Genomic DNA, 22,206 nt, shown 5'->3' with positions numbered 1-22,206 from the left:
TCTTTCAAACCTCAGAGAATTTCCTTAACCTTTTTTTCTCAATTCATTTCACAAGGAGAGACAAGGAATAACATGGAGGAAAAACAGTTATTTCAAAATAATTGGGACCAGTCTTTGTGCCTCTCCTCTCTACTCCTCCAAATATTCTTCCTTCTCCTCCTTACCCCACTCTCTGTCTCTCTGTCTCTCTGTCTCTCTGTCTTTCTCTCTCACACAAACACACACACACACACACATACACACATACAAACTTATCCACAAATACTTTACACACCCACATTTACTCACTATATTGAATTTGTTGGTATTCCTTTTTCTTAAGTATTTATGTTAAAATAATTGTTTTCATGTTTAATCACATATCAGTTTATTGATAAGGTTTAGTATGGGGAAAATAATAACATAGAACACCACAGAACCTTTTCTGTTTGGTGGAGTAGCCAGAACTAGGATGCATGTGCATAGAGAGTACTGTGCCGCAAAGGAGAGTCACAGCCACCTGGTGGGAGGCACAGGTGTTGAAGGTCTTGGCGCTACCTCTGTTACAGGGTATTTTCAGTATGGAAACTTCAATATCACCAGACTATGAAAGGGCAGCAAACAAAGACCCAACCCATCAAAAATACATGTAAAGAAAGAGAATCTTCTGGCACATGGATGGATTGATGCTAGAAAGGTAATAGCCTAGCGTATGTCACAGATGAAATGCTAAATGATATTTGGTCCACAAAGGTGGGAGATGAAAACAAGAGACTGACTTAAAGTTCTGATAAAATCAAGGAACTCTGCACATGAACACAAAACATGAGATGTTTTTCTTTAATTAATTTGTTTATTTCTTAGTTGTTTTGTTCCAGTGACTTTGGCATTAGGATAATTTAATATTCACTACCATAGTAAATTGAAAGACAAGAGCTTTAGTGAACTAGAGTCCACAGAAAGAAGGTGGAGATAAAAAGAAAGGAAGGAAGGACTATGTCCACATACCTGTGCTATTTGGTTGGTACACGGCTTTCACTCATCTTAATGCCATTCAAATTTTGTACTGAATGTCTTTAAAAATCTACTAGTTTCTTTAAATAGAGGAACTGCCCACCATAAGCCCACAATCTGACTTGGTACAAAAATAAATAGGTAAACGTTGCTCTCTCTAGTCCCCCACCAACTTGTTCATCTATTAATGTTATCACCTTGGCCACGACAAGATCTGTGCATTCACTGTCCCCTGGAATGAACTGGAAATAATAATAGCTTTCTCAGAATGATGCAATTAAGTAAGATTTTATTTATTTTCTTTGCCTACCTGATTTTTCATTCTTCTGAGCTGAACAGCTATTACTTAGGACAGGAACCTAAGCGTTATTGTGATAGCTATTCCAAGGGAAAATAAAGAAATTTCATGCAGAGTGGGGAATAAGGACTTTTCACTGTTATGTCCCAACTGGAGTACACATTTCAAATCTGCTTAATTTGTCTCTTTTTAGCAACTTTCCAGGATTTCTCTTGACATACAAGAAATTGAATAATAAAATTAAATAATTACTTATTGCATAAGTTAACATTCATTAAGTATTACCGTATACCAGATTCTGGGCTAGTTTACCTCATGCCTCATTTCAGTTAATTGTTTTGTCATTTTTGAGGGAGATATGATTTCTTCTCATTGTAAAGATGAAGAAATATGTGTTTATGTAGCTTGCAAAGGGCACTTATCTAAAAAGTATGTTAGAGATGAGTTTCCTTATTCAGGTCTGATCTTTAAAGAACAGATTCTTTTAACCATACCTTTTTTTCATTTCTGCAATCCCACCCGCCAATGCTTCAAGCCATTGACACAAAGAACAGCTTGAATTGTTGCTACTTGGGAAGAACATGGTGGACTCAATATGCCCAGGGTTCCACCTGAAACAGGGAAGTTATTTCTCACTTGGTGAATAATGTAAAGAAATTATATTCATACATGCAGAACTATATGAGTCCAAATGCTGTATACACACTATTGTAATATGATGACACTTAGTCCATGAACTCTTGTCTTGAAAATAAAATAATATCTTAGTCAATTTTCTATAATTTCTCTGTGAACTCTAAGTTTCTGTTGCACCCCCAAGTCTGATGAATCTTCTGCTTCTTGGTCAAACTCAAGGCCCTGGAGTCCTAGGAAGCTCAGATCTTCAGGGACTCATGTCTTGCCTCTGTAGACACATGTAGCAGGGAACATTTCTGAGACTGAGTCTCCAGGAAGACGCCTTGGCCATGACAGGTGCACCTGTGCTGTGATAATCACACCTTTGGTTTTTTTCCCCCTCTGAGTGTTTCCCCAACCTTTAGTTTTAAATAGTCTTCTCCTCTCTCCAATCTTATTTTTCACTTCAAAATCTGACTCAAGAATAAGGTAGAGGAAATAGGTTTTTGGGCAATTCATAAAAACCAATTTCTCTTTTCTTCTTCCTCCTTTATTCTTTCTCCTCACTCATCTCCAAATTAAAAATAAGGTGTGCATTTTCTCAATTTTAATTTTCAATTTTAATAAGTACATTGGTTTTCTCTCTCTACATACAAAATCTAGCAGAACCTCTAAATTTGTCTCAAACAAACAGTTTATCTACATGAGTCTAATCATGGAAATGGGCTTTCAGCTCCCCGCCATTTTAAGCTGCTGCTCAGCCAGATCCCTGCCTGGAGACCACTAAGGATAACACCAGGAATATAGAAGCAAGATTTTTACTTTTATCTGCCTGATGTTTTATGACTGATGAAAAGGCACTATTAAAAGACACTTATCTATTGTCACTTCTGTCTTCTGTTAGGAATAGAAATACTCCATCTTATTTTTTTATTTGTTTTCCTGTTTATTGCTTTTTCTGTTCAGGTAACATACCAAATATTATTCTTAATGAGATAAATGTGTTGTCCTCTTCATCACCCTCCTGAGGGCCTCTTTGATATCCTTGTTCCTCAGACTATAGATAAGAGGGTTTATCATGGGGATAAAAATAACATAGAACATAGACAGAAATTTGTTCTGTTTCGTGGAGTGACCAGAACTAGGATGTAAGTACACAGCGAGGCCTGTGCCATAGAAGAGAGTCACAACTGCCAGGTGGGAGGCACAGGTGTTGAAGGCCTTGGCACTACCTTTGACAGAGGAGATTTTCAGGATGGAAGTGGCAATGAAACAGTAGGATAACAAAATAATAAGCACACAACCTACAACAACAAAAAGAATTATCAGAAAAAGACTAATTTGACTGACGAAGGGATTAGAACATGACAGACTAATAATTTCAGTTATGTTACAGAAGAAATTCTGGATGACATTGGGTCCACAGTAGTACATCTCAAAGCCAGTGACTACTGCAATTAAGCTAGAAAGGAACCCACACCCAAGGGCCACAGCAACCATCTTCCAACAGAGCCCAGGCGCCATGATGGTCGAGTACTGGAGGGGTTTGCCAATGGCCACATATCTGTCATAGGCCATGGCAGCCAAGAGGCAGCTCTCAGCTTGACCCATCCAGGAAGCTATAAAATACTGGGTGGCACAGGCAACAAAAGAAATCGTCTTTTTATCTTTGAAGAGGTCTGCAAGCATCCTTGGACTGATGGAAGAAGTGTAGCAGATGTCTATAAATGACAGGGCACTGAGGAAAAAGTACATTGGTGTGTGCAGGTGAGAGTCCACCCTGATTAGGGTGATGAGACCCAGGTTGCAGAATAATGTCACAAGGTAGATCAGCAGGAAGACTGGAAAGAGGCTAAGCTGCAGCTCTTTATCTTTTGAGATTCCCAGGAGAACAAACATGGTCACAGAAGTGAGGTTTCTGTCCCCTCCAAAGGACCTACTTGGCACCATCTGCTGAGAAGAAATGAAAGATGAAATAGTTTCATTGGAAAAAAATAAACACTGAAAAAATTCTCTTCATTTTTCTCTTTCATTCAGATGACTAAATATACAAGCATGATTCATTAACACAGTGAATCTTGCCTCTTTGTATAACCTCCAATCTTAACTGAAACATTAACTTGGATAAATATTCTCACTTTCTCTGTGGGAGAAAACACAGTAGTGAGGCATCATCAGTGCTTTATCTACTAAAAAAAAAATATTAATTTCATTTGTGCCAACAAATTTACAATTACATGGCATTTGGAATTACACCAAATTAGGGTGACACTGTCCTATCTGCAGAGGTGAATAAGGTCACTTTACTAGGCAGCCCCAGGTAAACCCAGTGCTCTGAAAAGACCCTGCATCATGTGAAGCCTCAGTGTAAAATGAGGAGGTCCAGTAGGTGCTTGTTAAAATCACCTTCAGAATAAACATTCAGTTAATCTATAACAATGAAAGAATTGCAATTTATAAGTGTTTTTCCCTTCCACAAAGAATAATATGATAGGAACTTTGAAAGAGTGACATGCAAGTAGTGGCTTGGAAATGGATGTGGCTGAACCAAATTTTAACTCTAGGAAGCTGCCCAAGATGTTTGATACTACAGATTTGAAAGAGCCTCATGCTCCCTTCCTTGAACCTACACATTTGTCTTCCTTAAAGAGATATTTATAACTTAAATTGCCTGGGAAGGTGATTCTGGCTCTTCTTGGAGTCGGTGATACATTTGAAAATCAGTTGGAAACTCTAACCCCCTCCCAGCAAAGCCACCATCAGCCCCCGTGCATGTCTTACTGGATTCTCAGTGACCACGGAGTCCACTGTCACTTCCAGGGGTAAGACTCATCCTACAAAAGACGGTCACTTGAGCTCATAAATGTTAGGTTGTGTAGACAATGGACATCAGAACTGGAAAACGAGGCAGATTCTGGAATTCTTTTTTCCTTCTTCACTGGAGTCATTACAGGAAAATGAAGACCTTCATCTCTGAGGCAAACAACATGAATTTAGCCCCCGGCTGTGAGGGTCTACCTCAGGAGAAAGAACTGTCATTGTCTCCACATGGTCTTTTGAAAATTTCATTTGGTTCTATTTTTTTATAACTTTATTTATTTTTATATATTTTTTATATCTTCTTCATTTTTTTTACAATGTATGCTTTCCCATCTCAGTTACAGTCCCCATAAAATTCCCACCACCAATTCACCCATGTTCTATCACCATAATCCATTGTGCTCACCCACCATTGGGGGGAATTTTTGCACTCATTTGATTCTAGATGACATATTATCTAGAATGTGGCAGAGTTCAATATCAAGTACAGGAGAAACTGCAGAACTCAGTCCAAACTTCAGCCCTCTCCCAGGTATTACCTGACATTAATCTTGTCTCTGAGGTCACATTCCTTGGGAAGACACCACCATGGAGGGGAGAGAAGGGAGGGAGAAGGAAGTGCTCTAGAACACAAGTGTCCGAGTGTCACACTCCTTGCTCCCCACAGCTCCTACTAGGAGGCTAACAAAGCTGTGGAGACAGCACACAATCCTCTTATTTCTAAATCTTGCTTCTCACCTGGACCAAGATCCCTCAGGAATACACTCTTCTTGCCAAACTGAAATAGCATATTTCTCTCCTGAAAAACATTCCAGGATGGATTCTGTTGACTCCAGGATGGGAGCTGTGAGCCATGAAACAGGTTGTTCACTGGCAGCAAGAGAGATGTCCACAAGTGGGCAGTCCACTAATATTTATTATCGAGGACAGCAGAGTGAGGGGGAAAGACAATTAGGTGGAGGGAGCTCTCCAGGCACCTGCTCTCTGGGGTCACATTGCCATAGAGCTTTGGTCACAACTAATCGGCCCCATTTTTTCCATTTCCCTGCTAGTCCACTTTTCCATAGTCCTGGTTAATCTCATGGTTACAGATTTTGTTTTAACAACTTTGATATAATTAACACTGGAGATGTCTTAGGAATTGTCCCATGTCATACATTTATTTTCTAGTTGAGTAAGTTAAACCAGAGGAGCTAAGGAAATAGCCCAAGATGGCACAGCCACTTGCTAAATAACTTCATGACAACAAATGAGATATGTGGACACTCTGCTTACCAAGCACACACATTTTAAATGTAGTAATACATGCATTTTACAATACCCTGACCTGAACTAATCATCATAGCAGCCTGAGAATTATACCAGGACTATTCCCTAATCATAACAGAGGAAACCAAGGCAAGAAGGGATGGATAAAACCTAATCCAGACAGGGCACTGATGCCATGGTAACAACCACAAGCAATGGTGTCAGTCAGTCGGGTTGGATCCAGCTCTTCATTTACTGGTTGTATGACCTGAGCACAGGAGCCCCTCCAAGTCTCAGGCGCTCACCTATACCTACACTGGGCAGATAGTCATAGTTACTACTTTGAGTAGCCCTTTGTGGAGAGAATCCTGTTGGATAATATCTTTAAAGTACTTATCAGAGTGTGTATTACACAGGATGCCTTCTATTAATAGAAGCTGTCATTCATGTATTCTGATATTGATCATTCCAAATCATGCATATTACTCATTCTTCATTAAAACATCTACTTGACATCATGCCACAAAACTTTCTGTCTTGTATCTTTTTTAAATGGAGCTCATCTTCCAGCTGTGATTAGGGATCAGGGCAGTTTTAGACAAAGTCCCATTCTGGTCTTGTTCTGCTTCAGCCAATCTTACTCCCAGGGAGAAAGTAATGGATGGGGCAATGACGTCATTATATAATTTTACACCAGCTATATGTTAGTTTATATATTCCCCCTGGTAAGCACTATAATTTAAATTTTAACTGAATACATTCTTTTTTATAGGAATAAAAATTAGTTTGATTTTAATAGCTTTTGTTGAGTTATATTGGTTGACATCATCACTGAATTACAGGATAGCTGGATCTCCTCCTTCAGCTGTTGCTGCCATAGCTCACCCACCACCAGAGAACCCATAGCCCACACCATTGGCCCTTGTCTCTCCCCAAGTGTGTTCTCTTCCTTCCCCTACTCCCTTTCCCACCTCCAATTTTTGCCACCATTGCACAGTCAGCTTTCAATGTAACTGAATATTTTCTTAAGATAATTTAAAGATGTCCACTAAAGGTCAGAATGGGAATACCAGGCCAAGAAATGAATTTCATATTTCTAGTCAGTAGGAGCTATTTTTGCTCCACAAGTCATGCTTCATGAGATACATGACTTGTGCCTACATTGGGAAGAGCGTGGCAGAACTTTATATACCCAAATATCATAGATGAGACATGGGGAGAGTATGTCACCTATCACCTTTACATGTTTATTAAAAAAAAACTAAATCTGTGCAAATCTAGCAAGTAAAATGTTCCATAAATATGAATGTATTATGGACACTTACTTCATACACCATTGCCTTAAGAAAATCTTTCTTTGTACATTTTCTGTTATTTGTTGTTGTTGTTGTTGGACTCTGAGTCTCATGGGACTCCCTAGTCTCATAACTCTCTGATCCTGGTTGAACTGAAGACCCTGAAACTTCTGTGGGGATCGCAACTCTGCTATTTGGGCTTCACTTCTGGAGACACAACATGGCAGCCATTATTCCTGCGCTCTTATTCAGTTTCTAGAAAGATTCCTTGGAACGTGTTCCAACTCATATGTGCTCAGAATTTGATGAATTTGTCTTCTTTCCAGACTCAGAAAATTTCCCTAACCTATTTTTCTCAATTCACTTCAAAAGAAGATTCAGGGAATAACATGGAGGAAACGCTGATTTCAGAGTAAGTCTGGAGCAGTCTTTGCCTTCCTCAATTCCTCTTCCAAATACTCTTCTTCCTCCCCCTTCATTTGTTCTTGCTCCTCCTCATCTCTCTCTCTTTCTCCCTCTTTCACTATTTCTCTCTCACACACACACAACACACACACACACACTCATTCTGCTCTCTCCATTGGTGTTAAAATTTAAAGTATTACTGTTAAAATAATTGTTCTCATATTAATGTTCCACAATTTTATTCATAATACTTATTTACAAAATAAAAAGAATATAAAAACTCAGAAAATGAAAATCTGTTAGGCTTATTGCATTGTAACCATTTTTATTCATTTAATACCTATAGCACATCTCAAAAAATAATCATATCACATGGTTCTAATAATGACAACAGACTTTTGAATCTAGTGCCATATCTACACCACCACCACAATCACATCACTTATTTTGGCAGCTAACTTGATAGGGTCAGCAATTAAAGTTGTTTCTTTTCTCTACTTAGTTATTTTGAGATTGACAATGCCACTTACATATTCTAACCTATGTTTTTAGAGAAGTTCAAAAATCCATTGTTGCTGAGTTAAATGAGATATCCATTTATCAGTCTCTTGAGAACCTGATTCTCATCTTTGTTCCTCAGATTATAAAGAAGGATTAACGTGGGGATAGTTATAACACAGAACATGTATGGAACCTATTCTGTTACGTAGAATGGCAGAACTAGGGTGCACATGCCCAGAGAGGCTATGCCATAGAAGAGAATTACAACCACCATTTGGAAGTTAATGGTTTTGATACTTTGAGGCAGTAACAATTATTATTCTCATTGTAGAAGTGAAGAAAACATGTGTGGAAGTAGATTTCATAAGGGCACTTAAATACAAAGTATGTTAGAGATGATTTTACTAATCACAGGTCTGATCACTAAAGAACAAATTCTATTTACAAATTGTATTAGTCTCAGCAGTCCCACCACCAATGCTGCAAAGCCATCAACTACAAAGATCGTCTTGGATTGTTGCTCCCTGGGAAGAACATGCTGGACTCAATACGCCCAGGTTCCCACCTGAAACAGGGAGATTATTTCTCACTTGATGAATCACATAAAGAAATGAAAATCAACAAGCAACTATAAAGTAGAGACACACTACAGGGTGGGGGAGAAGGGAGTAGGATCACAACAAGGGAGGTGGGAATTGTATGGGGACTATAACCAAGATGAAAATACATGCATTGTGCAAAAATGAAAAATGATGTAAAAAATATATAAAATAAAATTTAAAAATATATAAAAAATAAAAAATTTTTGGCAAGTCCAAAAAAAACATCATATTCATGGGTCTCCCTGGTGGCACAGGTGGTTGAATGCTGCACTGTGAAGTTGTCCACACCCTCTGCAGTGCGGGTTCAATCCTGACCTGCCAGGGAGATACCCACATGGCACGCAGACCTTTCCTGCCTCGCCCACTGCTCCCCTTAGCAATGTATTTCACTCACTCTGCCTGTTCTGTTCCCTGCTCTGTCTCTGGTGTATCCTCTCACCCTCCCACACCTCTGGGCTGCACTCCAATTCTCGTATGCATAAATAAATAAATCTTTTTTTTTTAAATCCTTAAAAAAAAAGAAATTATATTCATACATGGACCTACATGACAGCTATATGTTTAGAACATACTAATGAAATAAGTATGACACTAAGTTCATGAACTCTTATCTGGGATATAAAATAATCTTACTGTCAATTTTCTATGAATTGTCTCAGTTTGTTTCCAAGTTTCTGGGGCAGATCCATGTCTGCTGAATCTTCTGCTCCTGGAACCCCAGGAGGCTGGATGTTTATGTTTGGGACACAGGTCCTGCCTCTACAGACACAACATGGCTGCCATCATGTCAAGAGTCTCAGAGGCTCTAGGAAGCTGCCTTGAAAAATGATGTAAAAATATATAAAATAGAATAAAATAAAGTAAAATAAAATAAAATAAAATAAAATAAAATAAAATAAAACAATACTCCCAGGTGATTCTATGTAAGGCCCACAAAAAAATTACACTGTGTTTTTTTCTCAATTTTTAATTTTCATTATTTAATGTATACATTGTTTTACTTTTTCATGTAACATAAATAAATGACAAGTAAAAGATAGGTAGAAAGAACATTTTGTGTCACTTCCTGGGTTCTTCTCATTTCTCTACACACAAAAAAATCAATCAGAATCCCCGTTCTCGAAGGTTTATCTACATGGGTCTAATCATACAATCACAGTTTCCAGTTGCCCACCATGTTGGAGCTGCTGCTCAGATAGATACTACGTGGAGAGCACTAAGCATAAGGGCACCAGGAATCAGGAAGGCAGAATCGGACCATTTCTGCCTAGATATTCTTCTGATCTACAAAAGGACACTATATATTCTGACCATTAGGGGTAGAAATACATAGTCACAAATTTTTTTTTCTACAGCACTTCACTTTCTTTTTATTAGATAACATACCAAGTATGATACTCAATGAGACAAATGTGTTGTCTTCTTCATCACCCTCCTGAGGGCCTCTTTGATCTCCTTGTTCCTGAGACTATAGATAAAAGGATTTAACATGGGAATAATGATAACATAGAACACAGAAAGAAACCTGTTCTGTTTCGTGGAGTGGCCAGAACTAGGATGCATGTACACAGAGAGTGCTGTGCCATAGAAGAGGGTCACAACCGCCAGGTGGGAGGCACAGGTGTTGAAGGCCTTGGCGCTACCCTTGACAGAGGATAATTTCAGGATGGAAGCTGCAATGAAACCATACGATAACAAAACTACAACCATAGAACCTCCAGCAACACAAAGAATGATCAGAAAAACTATCATTTGACCAATGAAGGAATTAGAACAAGACAGACTAATAATTTCAGTGATGTTACAGAAGAAATTCTGGATGACATTGGGTCCACAGTAGTACATCTCAAAGCCAATGACTACTTCAATTAAGCTAGAAAGGAAACCACACCCAATGGCCCCAGCCACCATCTTCCAACAGAGTCCAGGCGCCATGATGGTCGAGTACTGGAGAGGTTTGCCAATGGCCACGTATCTGTCATAAGCCATGGCGGCCAAGACGAGGCACTCAGCCTGACCCATCCAGGAAGCCACAAGCCACTGGGTGGCACAGGCAATGAAGGAAATGACTTTTTTATCTTTGAAGAGGTCTGCAAGCATCCGTGGGCTGATGGAAGAAGTGTAGCAGATGTCTATAAATGACAGGGCACTGAGGAAAAAGTACATTGGTGTGTGCAGGTGGGAATCCATTCTGATAAGGATGATGAGACCCAGGTTCCAGAATAATGTCACAAGGTAAATCAGCAGGAAGACTGGAAAGAGACTAAGCTGCAGCTCTTTATCTTTTGAGATTCCCAGAAGAACAAACACGGTCACAGAAGTGAGGTTTACATCCCCTCCCATGGACTCACTTGGCATCATCTGCTGAGAAAAAGATGAAATAGGAATAGTTTAATTCTCAAAAAATAGAAGATATACTCTTCATTTTTCTCTACATGCAGCTGACTAAATATGCTTACAGGACTCATTAGTGCCGAGTGAATCTTGCCTCTTTGTATAATCACCAATCTTAACTGAAACTTTATCTTGAAAAATATTCTTACTCTTCCTATGGGACAAGACACAGTAGTTAGGCTGCATCAATGTTTTATCCAATAGAATATCTGGAATTCCCTTGTCCCTTACAAATTTACAATAACATTGCAATGGGAATTATACCAACTTAGGGTAACACTGTCCTGTTGCACAGGTGAAGCATGGTCACTTTAACTAGGCAGGCCCATGTGAACTCTGTTCCTGGGGAACACAAATTCCTCATTAAGTGCTACTAAAAACATCATTATTATCTATTTAGTTTGCGTGAGTCAGGTTCTCCACCTCCATTTACTGTGGCTGCTTCTCACTTGTGCCAGGGACCAGCAAGCACAGGAATGATTACACAGCCCATTGAACAGGCTGCCTTATCCTTAGAAACCTCTTACAGTAAAAGTTATGTTCCTATTGTACTGGATTCATTTTTAAGGAAATGTGTATCACATAATACAATGTCACTTTTTGATCACTCAGTTAGACTATATAATTTCTATTGATTACATCCTGGTAACAGAGGCAGCCATAACTAAATGTGTATGTGTGACCCATCACTACCCAATAACAGTATGGGGTGCATATTATTTCATTATCCCATAAGAACTTTCACCTTGTTAAAATCTGGAAAGCTGGGTGGAAAAAAATTGTAAATATATTCACTCTCTTTGATGTTTTTTTAATGTCCATCATTTCCCAAGAAACTGTGTAGAATGAATGTTGACTAATATAAATATTCATCTGAGATTTCACTGTGTAGATCTAGGTAATAAAATACCCTCCCCAATCAAAATTGCTAGGACATGTTGAATTTGTGAGTTCGCCACAACATGAGTTTTTGATAAGTCAGTATGTTATACAATGAAAACCAATGATGCCATATAAGAAAGGTAGGAAACCTTGTAGGAACAATACTACCTGCATCTTCATTAGGGACCTCTGGTATCTGTGTGCACCCACGCTAGGACCTAGAGATCCTTTGGGTCTCTAGAATTGAGAACGGAGATATATTGAAGTATTTCAAAAGACCAAAAATATTGTACATGAGATTTGACTATCTTTTATGTAAGGACACTTTTTTCTTATTACTCAGAAATAAAGCCATGAATTTGATTGGAAATCGAGTTAATAGTATTGTTTAAAACATATTCCCTAAGGTTATAACAAATGAGAAGGGTCCTTGGGGTAGATGTCTGCAAGGCATAGACAAGCCTGCTTTGCCTATAGGAAATTCTCCCTCAAATTCAGTACATCATTGTTCAGCACACAATTATTAATGTTTGCAAAGTGTCCATCTTTACAGATACCATCTCATTTGATTCTACATGACATATTATTTCCAGTTGATATATGGAAAGCCAGAAAGTGCAGAGTTCAGTATCAAGTCCAAAAGAAATTGCAGAACTAGATACAAACATCGGCCCTCACCCCAGAGTAATACCTGACATTAATCTTGTCTCTGAGGTCAGGGACTTTGGATAAGGAGGAAGACACCACAATGGGGGGGAGGTAAGGGAGGGAGACAGCAGTGCTGAACAACACAAAGGACCGAGTGTCACATTCCTTGCTCCCCACAGCCCCTGCTAGGAGGCCTACACAGCTGTGGAGACAGCACACAATCCTCTTATTTCTAAATCTTGCTTCTCACCTGGACCAAGATCCCTCAGGAATACACTCTTCTTGCCAAGGATGGAAATAGCATATTTCTTCCCTAAAAAATGTTTCAGGATGGACCCTGTTAACTCCAGGATGAGAGCTGTGAGCCATGAAACAGGTTGTTCACTGACAGCAAGAGAGATGCTCACAAGTGGAGAGTCCTCTAATATTTATTATCTTGCACAGCAGAGTGAGGGGGAAAGACAATTAGATGGAGGGAGCCTCCAGGCACCTGCTCTCTGGGGGCCTGTTCCATGGAGCTTTGGTCACAGCTAATCTGCCCAATTTTGTTACGTTATCTTTGGATACTTTCTTCCTCATAATCCTGCAATAATCTCATGGTTACAGATTTTGTTTTAACAAGCTTGGGGGCATTAGAGCTGAAAGTGTCTTAGGAACAGCACCATGTCAAACATTTAATTTCCAGGGAAGTAAATTGAACGAGTGGAGCAAAGGAATTTGCCCAAGATGTCCAGTCACTTGGTAAAATAGCTAAATAGGAATAAATTAAACATGTGGACACTTTCTTGTCTACCACCAATTTTATTTAAATTATATTGATACATATATTTTATCAATACCCTGACCCAAACTAATCATTATAGCATCCTGTGAATCATATGAGAATTATTCCCTATTCAAAAGAGGAAATTTAGGCAAGAAAGAATGCAAAAAAAATTTTAAGGCAGGATACCAACTGCCATAGTAACAATCCCAGGCAATGGTGTAGGCGATCAGGTGGATCTGTTCTGACACTTCCATTTGCTGCTGTGTGACCTCAACAAAGGAGCCCCTCCAAATCAGGTCATCACCTACACATGGGCAGGTAGTCATAGTTACATCATAGAGTAGCCTTTCGTGGAGAGAATCCTGTGAGATAATGTCTGTAAAGTACTTATCAGAGTGTGTATTACACAGGATGCCTTCTATTAACAGATGCCGTCATTTGTGTATTTTTATATTGTTCTTTCCAAATCATGCAGTATTCTTAACTCTTCATTTAACATCTACTTGAGATCATGCCACCAACCTTTCTTTCTTGGTTCTTTTTGAAATGGAGCTCATCTACCTGCTGTGATTAGGGATCAGGTCAGTTTTAGACAAGGTCCCATTCTAGCCTTGTTCTGCTTCAGTCAATCTTACTCCCGGGGAGAAAGCTATGGATGGACAATGATTTCATATTTGTTTAACACCTGCTAACACATTAGTGCATATAGTACCCTGACAAGAAGTGGAGTTTAACGATAATTGAATATATTCTTTTGTATGAGAACAGTAAGATATTTTTAACAAATATTATTGACTTAATATAGGTTGACATCATTGTTTCACCAACAGGAGTGCTGGATCCTCCCTTCAGGTGTTGCTGCCGCAGCTCACCCACCACCAGAGAACCCACAGTTCACACCACAAACCTCTCCCTTCCCACTGTGTCCTCTTCCCTCTCCCTCCCCCACTATCTCTGGCTCCCCCATTCCACAGTCAGCTCTCAAGGTACCTGAACATGTTCTTAAGACAATTTTAAAGATGTCCACTAAAGGTCAGAATGGGATGCCCCAGCCAAGCAATGCAGAACATGTTTCACCTCAGTGGGACTAATTTTGTTGCTCAAGTCATGCTTTTGGCATTCATAAGGTTTGTGGCTACATAGGGAAAACATGGCAGAGCTCACCATGCCCCAATGTTCTAGATGTGATATGGGGACAGTACCTCACCTATCATCTTTACATGGCTCTGAACAAATTAAATCTTTGCAGTGCTATAGAGTAAAAGTTTCTATCAATACAAATTATATTAAGGACACTTCATAAACTATTTTCTAAAGGATTTTTTTTACATTTTCTGTGAATTTTTGTGGCCCTGAGTCTCATGGGACCCCCTGGTCTGGTGACTCTGATCCCAGGTCAGACTGAAAGCCCTGAGTCCTCTGGGGGCTCACATCTCGGGGACATGGGTATTTATTGAATGTATTGAATTGAATTGTATTGAATGACACTTCCTTAGACACAACATGGCGTCACCCATCATTTCTGAGCTTCGTTCAGCTTCCATGTAACATGTTCCAGACTGATATGTGGCCAGAATGTGATGGCTTTGGCTTCTTTCTAACCTCAGAGAATTTCCTTAACTTTATTTTTTCACAATTTACTTTACAAGGAAAGACAAGGATAACGTGGAGGAAAAACAGTTATTTCAAAAAAATCAGGACCTGTCTTAGTGCCTCTCCTCTCTACTCTTACAAATACTCTTCTTCCTCCTCATCTCATGCTGTCTCTGTCTGTCTCTCTCTCTTGCACACACACACACAGCTTACACGCAAACACACACACCCATATTTACTCATGTATTGAATTTGTTGGTATTCCTTTTATGAAGTATTTATTTTTAAATAATTGTTCTCTTATTTAATCATAAGTCAGTTTATTGATAAGGTTTAACATGGGGATAATAATAGCATAGAACCCCACAGAACCTTGTTCTGTTTCGTGAAGTGGCCAGAACTAGGATGCAAGTGCACAGCGAGGACTGTGCCATAGAGGAGAGTCACAGCAGCCAGGTGGGAGGCACAGGTGTTCAAGGTCTTGGCGCTACCTCTGATGCAGGGTATTTTCAATATTGAAACTTCAATATCTCCAGACTGTAAAAGGGCAGCAAACAAAGACCCAACCCAATCAAACATAGATGTAAAGAAAGAGAATCATTTAGCACATGGATGGATTGATGCAAGAAAGGTAATAACCTATGTCACAGATGAAATGCTGAATGATATTTGGTCCACAAAGGTAGGAGATGAAAAGAAGTGACTGTTTGAGGTACTAATAAAATCAAGGAACACAAAACACAAAGAACACATAAACACAGAACATGAGACATTTTTCTTTTATTTATTTGTTTATTTCTTAGTTGTTTTGTTCCAGCGACTTTTGGAATTAGGATAACTTAACATTCATTACCAAAAGTAAATTGCAAAAAGAGCTTTCGTAACTAGAGTCCACAGAAAGAAGGTGGAGATTAAAGGGAAGGAAGGGCTATGTCCACATACCTGTGCTATTTGGTTGATACATGGTTTTCACTCATTTTAATGTCATTCAAATTTTGTATTGACATATCTTTAAAAATCTATGATTTTCTTGAAACAGAGGAACTGCCCACCACAAGCCCACAGTCTTGCATGGGACAAAAATAAATAGAGCTAGGTAAATGTTGCTTTATCTAGTCCCATGACCTCCTCCAACTTGATTCATCTATTAATGTTATCACCTTGGCCACCACCACATCTGTGCATTCACTGTCCCCTGGAATGAACTAGAAATAACAATGACTTTCTCAGAATGATGTAATTGAGTAGGATTAATTTACTCTCTTTGCCATCTGTGCTTTTCACTCTTCTTCACAGATACTACTTAGAAAAGGAACACAAGCATTATTTTGATAGATACTTAAGGGAAAATAAAGAAATTTCATGCAAATGAAAGAGAAAGAGAAACAAATTGTACAAAAGGATAGCAAATATAAAATCTTAAGAATTACCTGGAATAAAGCTTATCAAATGTTTGACACTTTAATAAACAGGTTTACTCAAACCATAAAATATATAGAAGGAAATATAGGTTAAATACTACATGATATACACCTCATAACATATTTAAAGACACATCACCCAAAGCAGTGATAGTGAAGGCAAAGATAAACAGCTGGAACTACATCAAATTAAAGAGCTTCTGTACAGCAAAAGAGACAATAACCAAAACAAAGGGACACCCCACCGATTGGGGGAAAATTTTTGCACACAACACTAATGATAAAGGACCGATCACAAAAATCTACAAAGAGCTGAAGAGACTAACAAAAGCAAAGTAAATAATACAGTCAAAAAAATGGACAGAAGAGCTAAAAATGAACTTCTCCAAAGAGGAAATGCAAATGGCCAACAGGCATATGAAAAAATGTTCAATGTCACTTTTAATCAGGAAAATGCAAATCAAAACTACAATGAGATTCCATCTTACACCAGTGAGAATGGCACATTTTAAAGAAACTAGCAACAACAAATGTTGGTGAGGATGTGGAGATTCCTCAACCTACTAAAGATAGAGCTTCCATATGATCCAGCAATTCCACTCCTAGGTATTTACCCAAAGGACACAGAATCATTAATTCCAAAGGGCACCTGCACCCCATGTTTATAGCAGCACTGTTTACAATAGGTAAGCTATGGGAACAACCTAAATGCCCCAAAATAGATGACTGGATCAAGAAGATGTGGTACATATACACAATGGAATATTACTCAGCAATCAAAAAAGATAAACTCATGCAATTTGCAGCAACATGGATGGTGCTGGAAGGGATCATGCTCATCAAAATAAGCCAGAAAGAAAAAGAAAAATACCAGATGGTCTCGCTCATAGCAGGAATTTAGAAAACCTAAATAAAGGACCAGAAAAAAACCTAATGATAATAAAGTAAAAATCAAAATCAATAAGCAACTATAAACCAGAAACACACTACGGGGGCAGGGGGAGGGAGTAGGATCAAAACAAGGGGGGGTGGGAATTGTATGGGGACTCTAACCAAGATGAAAACGCGTACATTGTGCAAAAATGAAAAATGATGTAAAAAACATATAAAATAAAAAAATTAAAAATAAATAGGTTTAATCCCCCCAAAAAAAAAGAAAAGAGGAAGGAAAGAAGAAAGGAGGGAGGAAGAAAACAAGTGGTCAGAAGGAAAAGCAAGATTCCATGTATGTAATAGATTTCAGAGCACGGTAACATCCCCACATGTGCTCACTAGTATACACTTGAGTTCCCTCCACTTCCCTGAGGATGCTTCCTTGTGCAATAAGCTGCAGAGGGGCAGTAAGGGCTTTTCACTGTTATGTCCCAACTGGAGTACATTTTCCAAATCTGCTTAATTTGTCTTTTTTTAGCAAGTTTCCAGGATTTCTCTTGACATACATGAAATTGAATAATAAAATTAAATAATTACTGATTGCATCAGTTAACGTTCATTAAGTGTTACCATATACCAGATTCTGGGTTAGTTTTCCTCATGCCTCACTTCTGTTAATTGTTTTCTCATTTTTTAAGGAAGATTTGATTATTCTTCTCATTGTAGAGATGAGGAAAATATGTGTGTCTTTAGCTTGCTAAGGGCACTTATCTAAAAAGTATGTTAGAGATGAGTTCAATAATTGCAGGTCTGATCATTAAAGAACAGATACTTTTAACCACACCTTGTTTTCGTCTCTGCAATCCCACCTGCCAATGCTTCAAATCATCAATACAAAGATCGACTTGAATTGTTGCTACCTGGGAAGAACATGGTGGACTCAACATGAAACTCATGGTTTTGGGTTCCACCTGAAATGGAGAGATTATTTCTCACTTGGTAAATAATGCAAAAAATTAGATTCATACAGGGGCAACTACATGAGTCCAATGGTGTATACATACTATTGTAATATGATGACACTTAGTCAATGAACTCTTGTCTTGAAAATAAAATAATATCTTAGTCAATTTCTATAAACTCTCTTGCTTGGACTCTAAGTTATTGTGGCAACCCCAAGTCTGCTAAATCTTCTGCTATTTGATCAAACTCAAGGCCCTAGAACTCTGGGAAACTCAGATCTCCTAGAACTCACGTCCTGCCTCTGTAGACACACGTAGCAGGGAACATTTCTGAGTCTAAGAGTCTCCAGGAAGGTGCCTTGGCCATGACAGGTGCACCAGTGCTGTGATAATGACACCTTTGGTTTCTTTCCACCTGTAAGTATTTCCCCAACCTTTAGTTTTAAATGGTCTTTTCCTCTCTCCAATCTCATTTTCGTAATTCACTTCAAAATCTGACTCACGAGTAAGGTAGAGGAAACAGATTTTGGGGCAATTAAAAATAACAGTTCTCCTGCTCCCCTTCCTCCTGTTCCTCTTCTTCTTCCTCCTCCTTCACTGTCTTTCTCCTCCCTCAATCTCCAAATTAGTAATAAGGTATTCATTTTCACAATTGTAATTATCAATATTTAATAAATACATTCTTTTACTCTCAATTGATATGTTAATAAATAAACTAAAAAAATTCATGGAAGCAGGATCACTTTGTATGGCTTCCAAGATTTTCTCCTTCCTCTACATATAAAATCTAGCAGAACCTCTATCTTAAAAAACAAAGTTAATCTACATGAGTCTAATAATGGAAATGGGCTTTCAAGCTGCCCACCATGTTGGGGCTACTGCTCACACAGATCCCTGCCTGGAGTCCACTAGGATAACACCAGGAACCGAAAAATCAGATGTTTACTTTTATCTGCCCAATGTGCTAATGATTGACGAAAAGACACTAAAAGACACTTACCTATTATTACTTCGGTCTTTTGTTAGGAATAGAAATACTCCATCTTATATTTTGTTTTGTTTTCCTATTTTTTTATTTCTTTATTCAGGTAACATACCAATATTATTCTTAATGAGAAAAATGTGTTGTCCTCTTCATCACCCTCCTGAGGGCCTCTTTGATCTCCTTGTTCCTCAGACTATAAATAAGAGGGTTTAACATGGGGATAAAAATAACATAGAACACGGACAGAAACTTGTTCTGTTTTGTGGGATGACTGGAACTAGGATGCATGTACACAGCGAGGGCTGTGCCATAGAAGAGAGTCACAACCGCCAGGTGGGAGGCACAGGTATTGAAGGCCTTGGTGCTACCTTTGAGAGAGGATATTTTCAGGATGGAAGCTGCAATGAAACCGTAGGATAACAAAATAATAATCAGAGAACCTAAAACAACAAAAACAATGATCATAAAAAGACTAATTTGACTGATGAAGGGATTAGAACAAGACAAACTCATAATTTCAGTTATGTTACAGAAGAAATTCTGGATGACATTGGGCCCACAGTAGTACATCTCAAAGCAAGTGACTACTTCAATTAAGGTTGAAAGAAAACCACACCCAAGGGCCCCAGCAACCATCTTCCAGCAGAGCCCAGGTGCCATGATGGTCGAGTACTGGAGAGGGTTGCCAATGGCCACGTATCTGTCATAGGCCATGGCGGCCAAGAGGCAACACTCAGTCTGACCCATCCAGGAAGCTACAAAACACTGGGTGGCACAGGCAATGAAAGAAATCATCTTTTTATCTTTGAAGAGGTCTGCAAGCATCCTTGGGCTGATGGAAGAAGTGTAGCAGATGTCTATAAATGACAGGGCACTGAGGAAAAAGTACATTGGTGTGTGCAGGTGGGAGTCCATCCTGATTAGGGTGATGAGACCCAGGTTCCAGAATAATGTCACAAGGTAGATCAGCAGGAAGACTGGAAAGAGACTAAGCTGCAGTTCTTTATCTTCTGAGATTCCGAGGAGAACAAACATGGTCACAGACGTGAGGTTTCTGTCCCCTCCCATGGACCTGCTTGGCACCATCTGCTGAGAAAAGATGAAAGAAGAAATGGTTTCATTGGCAAAACAAAAAAAAAATTTCTTCATTTTTCTCTTTCAAGCAGATATATAACCTCCAATCTTAAGTGAATAATTACCTTAGATAAATATTCTTACTCTCCCTTTGGGATTAGACAAAGTAGTGAGGTTCATCAGTACTTTATCAGCTACAAAATATTAATTTCATTTGTGCCTTTCAAATTTACAATTACAAGGCATTTGGAATTACACCAAATTAGGGAAGACACTGTCCTATCTGCACAGGTAAAGAAGGTCACTTTAACTAGGCAGCCCAATGTGACCCAGTGCTTGGAGAAGACCCTGCATCATGCGAAATCTCATTGCAAAATGAGGATGTCCAGTAGGTGCTCATTAAAATCAACTTCAGAATCAGCATTCATTAATCTATAACAAAAAAAGATTTACAATTTGCAAGTGCTTTTCCTTTTCATAAAGTATAGTGGACCCAAGAATAATATAATAGGAACTTTGAAAGAGTGACATGCAAGTAGTGACTTGGAAAATAATGTGACTTAACCAAATTTTAACTCTAGGAAGCCACTCGAGACGTATAATAAGCTGCTTGAGATAATACAGATTGAAAAGAGCCTCATGCTTCCTTCCCTTCCTTGACCCTACATATTTGTCTTCCTTAATACAGATATTTATAACTTAAATTGCTTGGGAAGGTGATTCTGGCTCTTTATGGAGTCAGTGATACCTTTAACAATCACTTGGAAACTCTGTCCCTCCTCCAGACAAAGCCACCATCAGCCCTTGTGCACGGTCTTATTGGATTCTCAGTCACCACGGAGACCACTATCAGTTTCAGGGGTAAGACTCATCCTACAAAAGATAGTGGCTTAAGCTCATAATTGTTGGGTTGTGTAGACAATGGACATCAGAACTTGGAGAACAAGGCAGATTCTGGAATTCTTTTCTCATCTTCACTGGAGTCAGAACAGGAAAATGAAGACCTTCATCTATGAGGCAAACAACAGGACTTTAGCACCCAGCAGTGAGTGTCTGGCTCAGAGGAAACAGCTGTCAATGTCCACATGGTTTTCTGAAAGTCTCACTTGATTCTAGATGACATATTCTCTCAGTTCATAGAGGGAAACCCAGAATGTGGAGAGTCAATACCAAGTACCGGAGCAATTGTGGAACTAGGTCCAAACATCAGCCCTCACACCAGAGTAACACCTGACATTAATCTTGTCTCTGAGATCAGGGAATTTGGATAAGGGGGAACACCCCACGGGAAGACACCACTGTGGTGGGGAGGGAAGGAAGGGAGAGGGCAGCACTGAAGAACAAAAGTGACCAAGTGTCACACTCCTTGCTCCCCACAGCCCCTGATAGGAGGCTTACACGACTGTAGAGACAGCACACAATCCTCTTATTTCTAAATCTTGCTACTCACCTTGACCAAGATCTCTCAGGAATACACACTTCTTACCAAGGATGGAAATAGCATGTTTCTTCCCTGAAAAACGTTGCAGGATGGACCCGGTTGACTCCAGAATAGGAGCTGTGAGCCATGAAACAGGTTGTTCACTGACAGCAAGAGAAACGCCCACAAGTGGGGAGTCCTCTAATATTTATAATGGAGGACATCAGAGTGAGGAGGAAAGAATTAGATGGAGACACACCCAGGCACCTGCTCTCTGGGGTCATGTTCCATGGAGCTTTGGTCACAGCTAATCAGCCCCATGTTTTCCATTTCCCCTCTGGTCCACGTTCCTATAGTCTTGGCATGATCTCACTGTTATAGATTTTGTTGTAACAAACTTATCTAATTAGA

The 22,206-nt window shown here is 39.1% G+C and overlaps 3 protein-coding genes across 5 annotated transcripts; all 3 read right to left on the bottom strand.

Moving 5' to 3' along the window:
• Positions 1 to 2,893: 2,893 nt before the first annotated feature.
• LOC119254170 (olfactory receptor 5AN1-like) lies at positions 2,894 to 3,856 on the bottom strand. The gene has a single exon (XM_037521292.1). The coding sequence runs from the start codon at positions 3,854 to 3,856 to the stop codon at positions 2,894 to 2,896; it is 963 nt and encodes a 320-aa protein (XP_037377189.1).
• Positions 3,857 to 10,175: 6,319 nt separating this feature from the next.
• Positions 10,176 to 11,249, bottom strand: LOC119254169 (olfactory receptor 5A1-like). The gene is made up of 2 exons (XM_037521291.2): positions 11,237 to 11,249; positions 10,176 to 11,138 (listed from the first exon to the last, which is right to left on the bottom strand). The coding sequence occupies exons 1-2, from the start codon at positions 11,243 to 11,245 to the stop codon at positions 10,176 to 10,178; spliced, it is 972 nt and encodes a 323-aa protein (XP_037377188.2). The 5' UTR covers positions 11,246 to 11,249.
• An 8,131-nt stretch (positions 11,250 to 19,380) lies between these two features.
• On the bottom strand, positions 19,381 to 21,265 carry LOC119254323 (olfactory receptor 5A1-like). 3 transcript variants are annotated; one of them, XM_037521431.2, is made up of 2 exons: positions 21,124 to 21,265; positions 19,381 to 20,390 (listed from the first exon to the last, which is right to left on the bottom strand). In XM_037521431.2, exon 2 carries the CDS (start codon positions 20,385 to 20,387, stop codon positions 19,425 to 19,427), a length of 963 nt encoding a protein of 320 aa, XP_037377328.1. In that variant the 5' UTR covers positions 20,388 to 20,390; positions 21,124 to 21,265; the 3' UTR covers positions 19,381 to 19,424. The 3 variants fall into 3 exon arrangements, with proteins under 3 accessions (XP_037377328.1, XP_037377327.1, XP_054555140.1); XM_037521430.2 differs by having other exon boundaries at positions 19,381 to 20,387; XM_054699165.1 differs by lacking the exon at positions 21,124 to 21,265 and adding an exon at positions 20,501 to 20,513.
• Positions 21,266 to 22,206: the final 941 nt, after the last annotated feature.

This window comes from Talpa occidentalis, unplaced genomic scaffold, assembly GCF_014898055.3.
Source record: "Talpa occidentalis isolate TD23 unplaced genomic scaffold, MPIMG_talOcc4v2.1 talOcc4.3, whole genome shotgun sequence".
In the NCBI taxonomy this organism is placed as follows: Eukaryota; Metazoa; Chordata; class Mammalia; order Eulipotyphla; family Talpidae; genus Talpa; species Talpa occidentalis.
The sequence above is the reverse complement of the archived record's forward strand: the minus strand, read 5'-3'. Positions and strand labels throughout refer to the sequence as shown.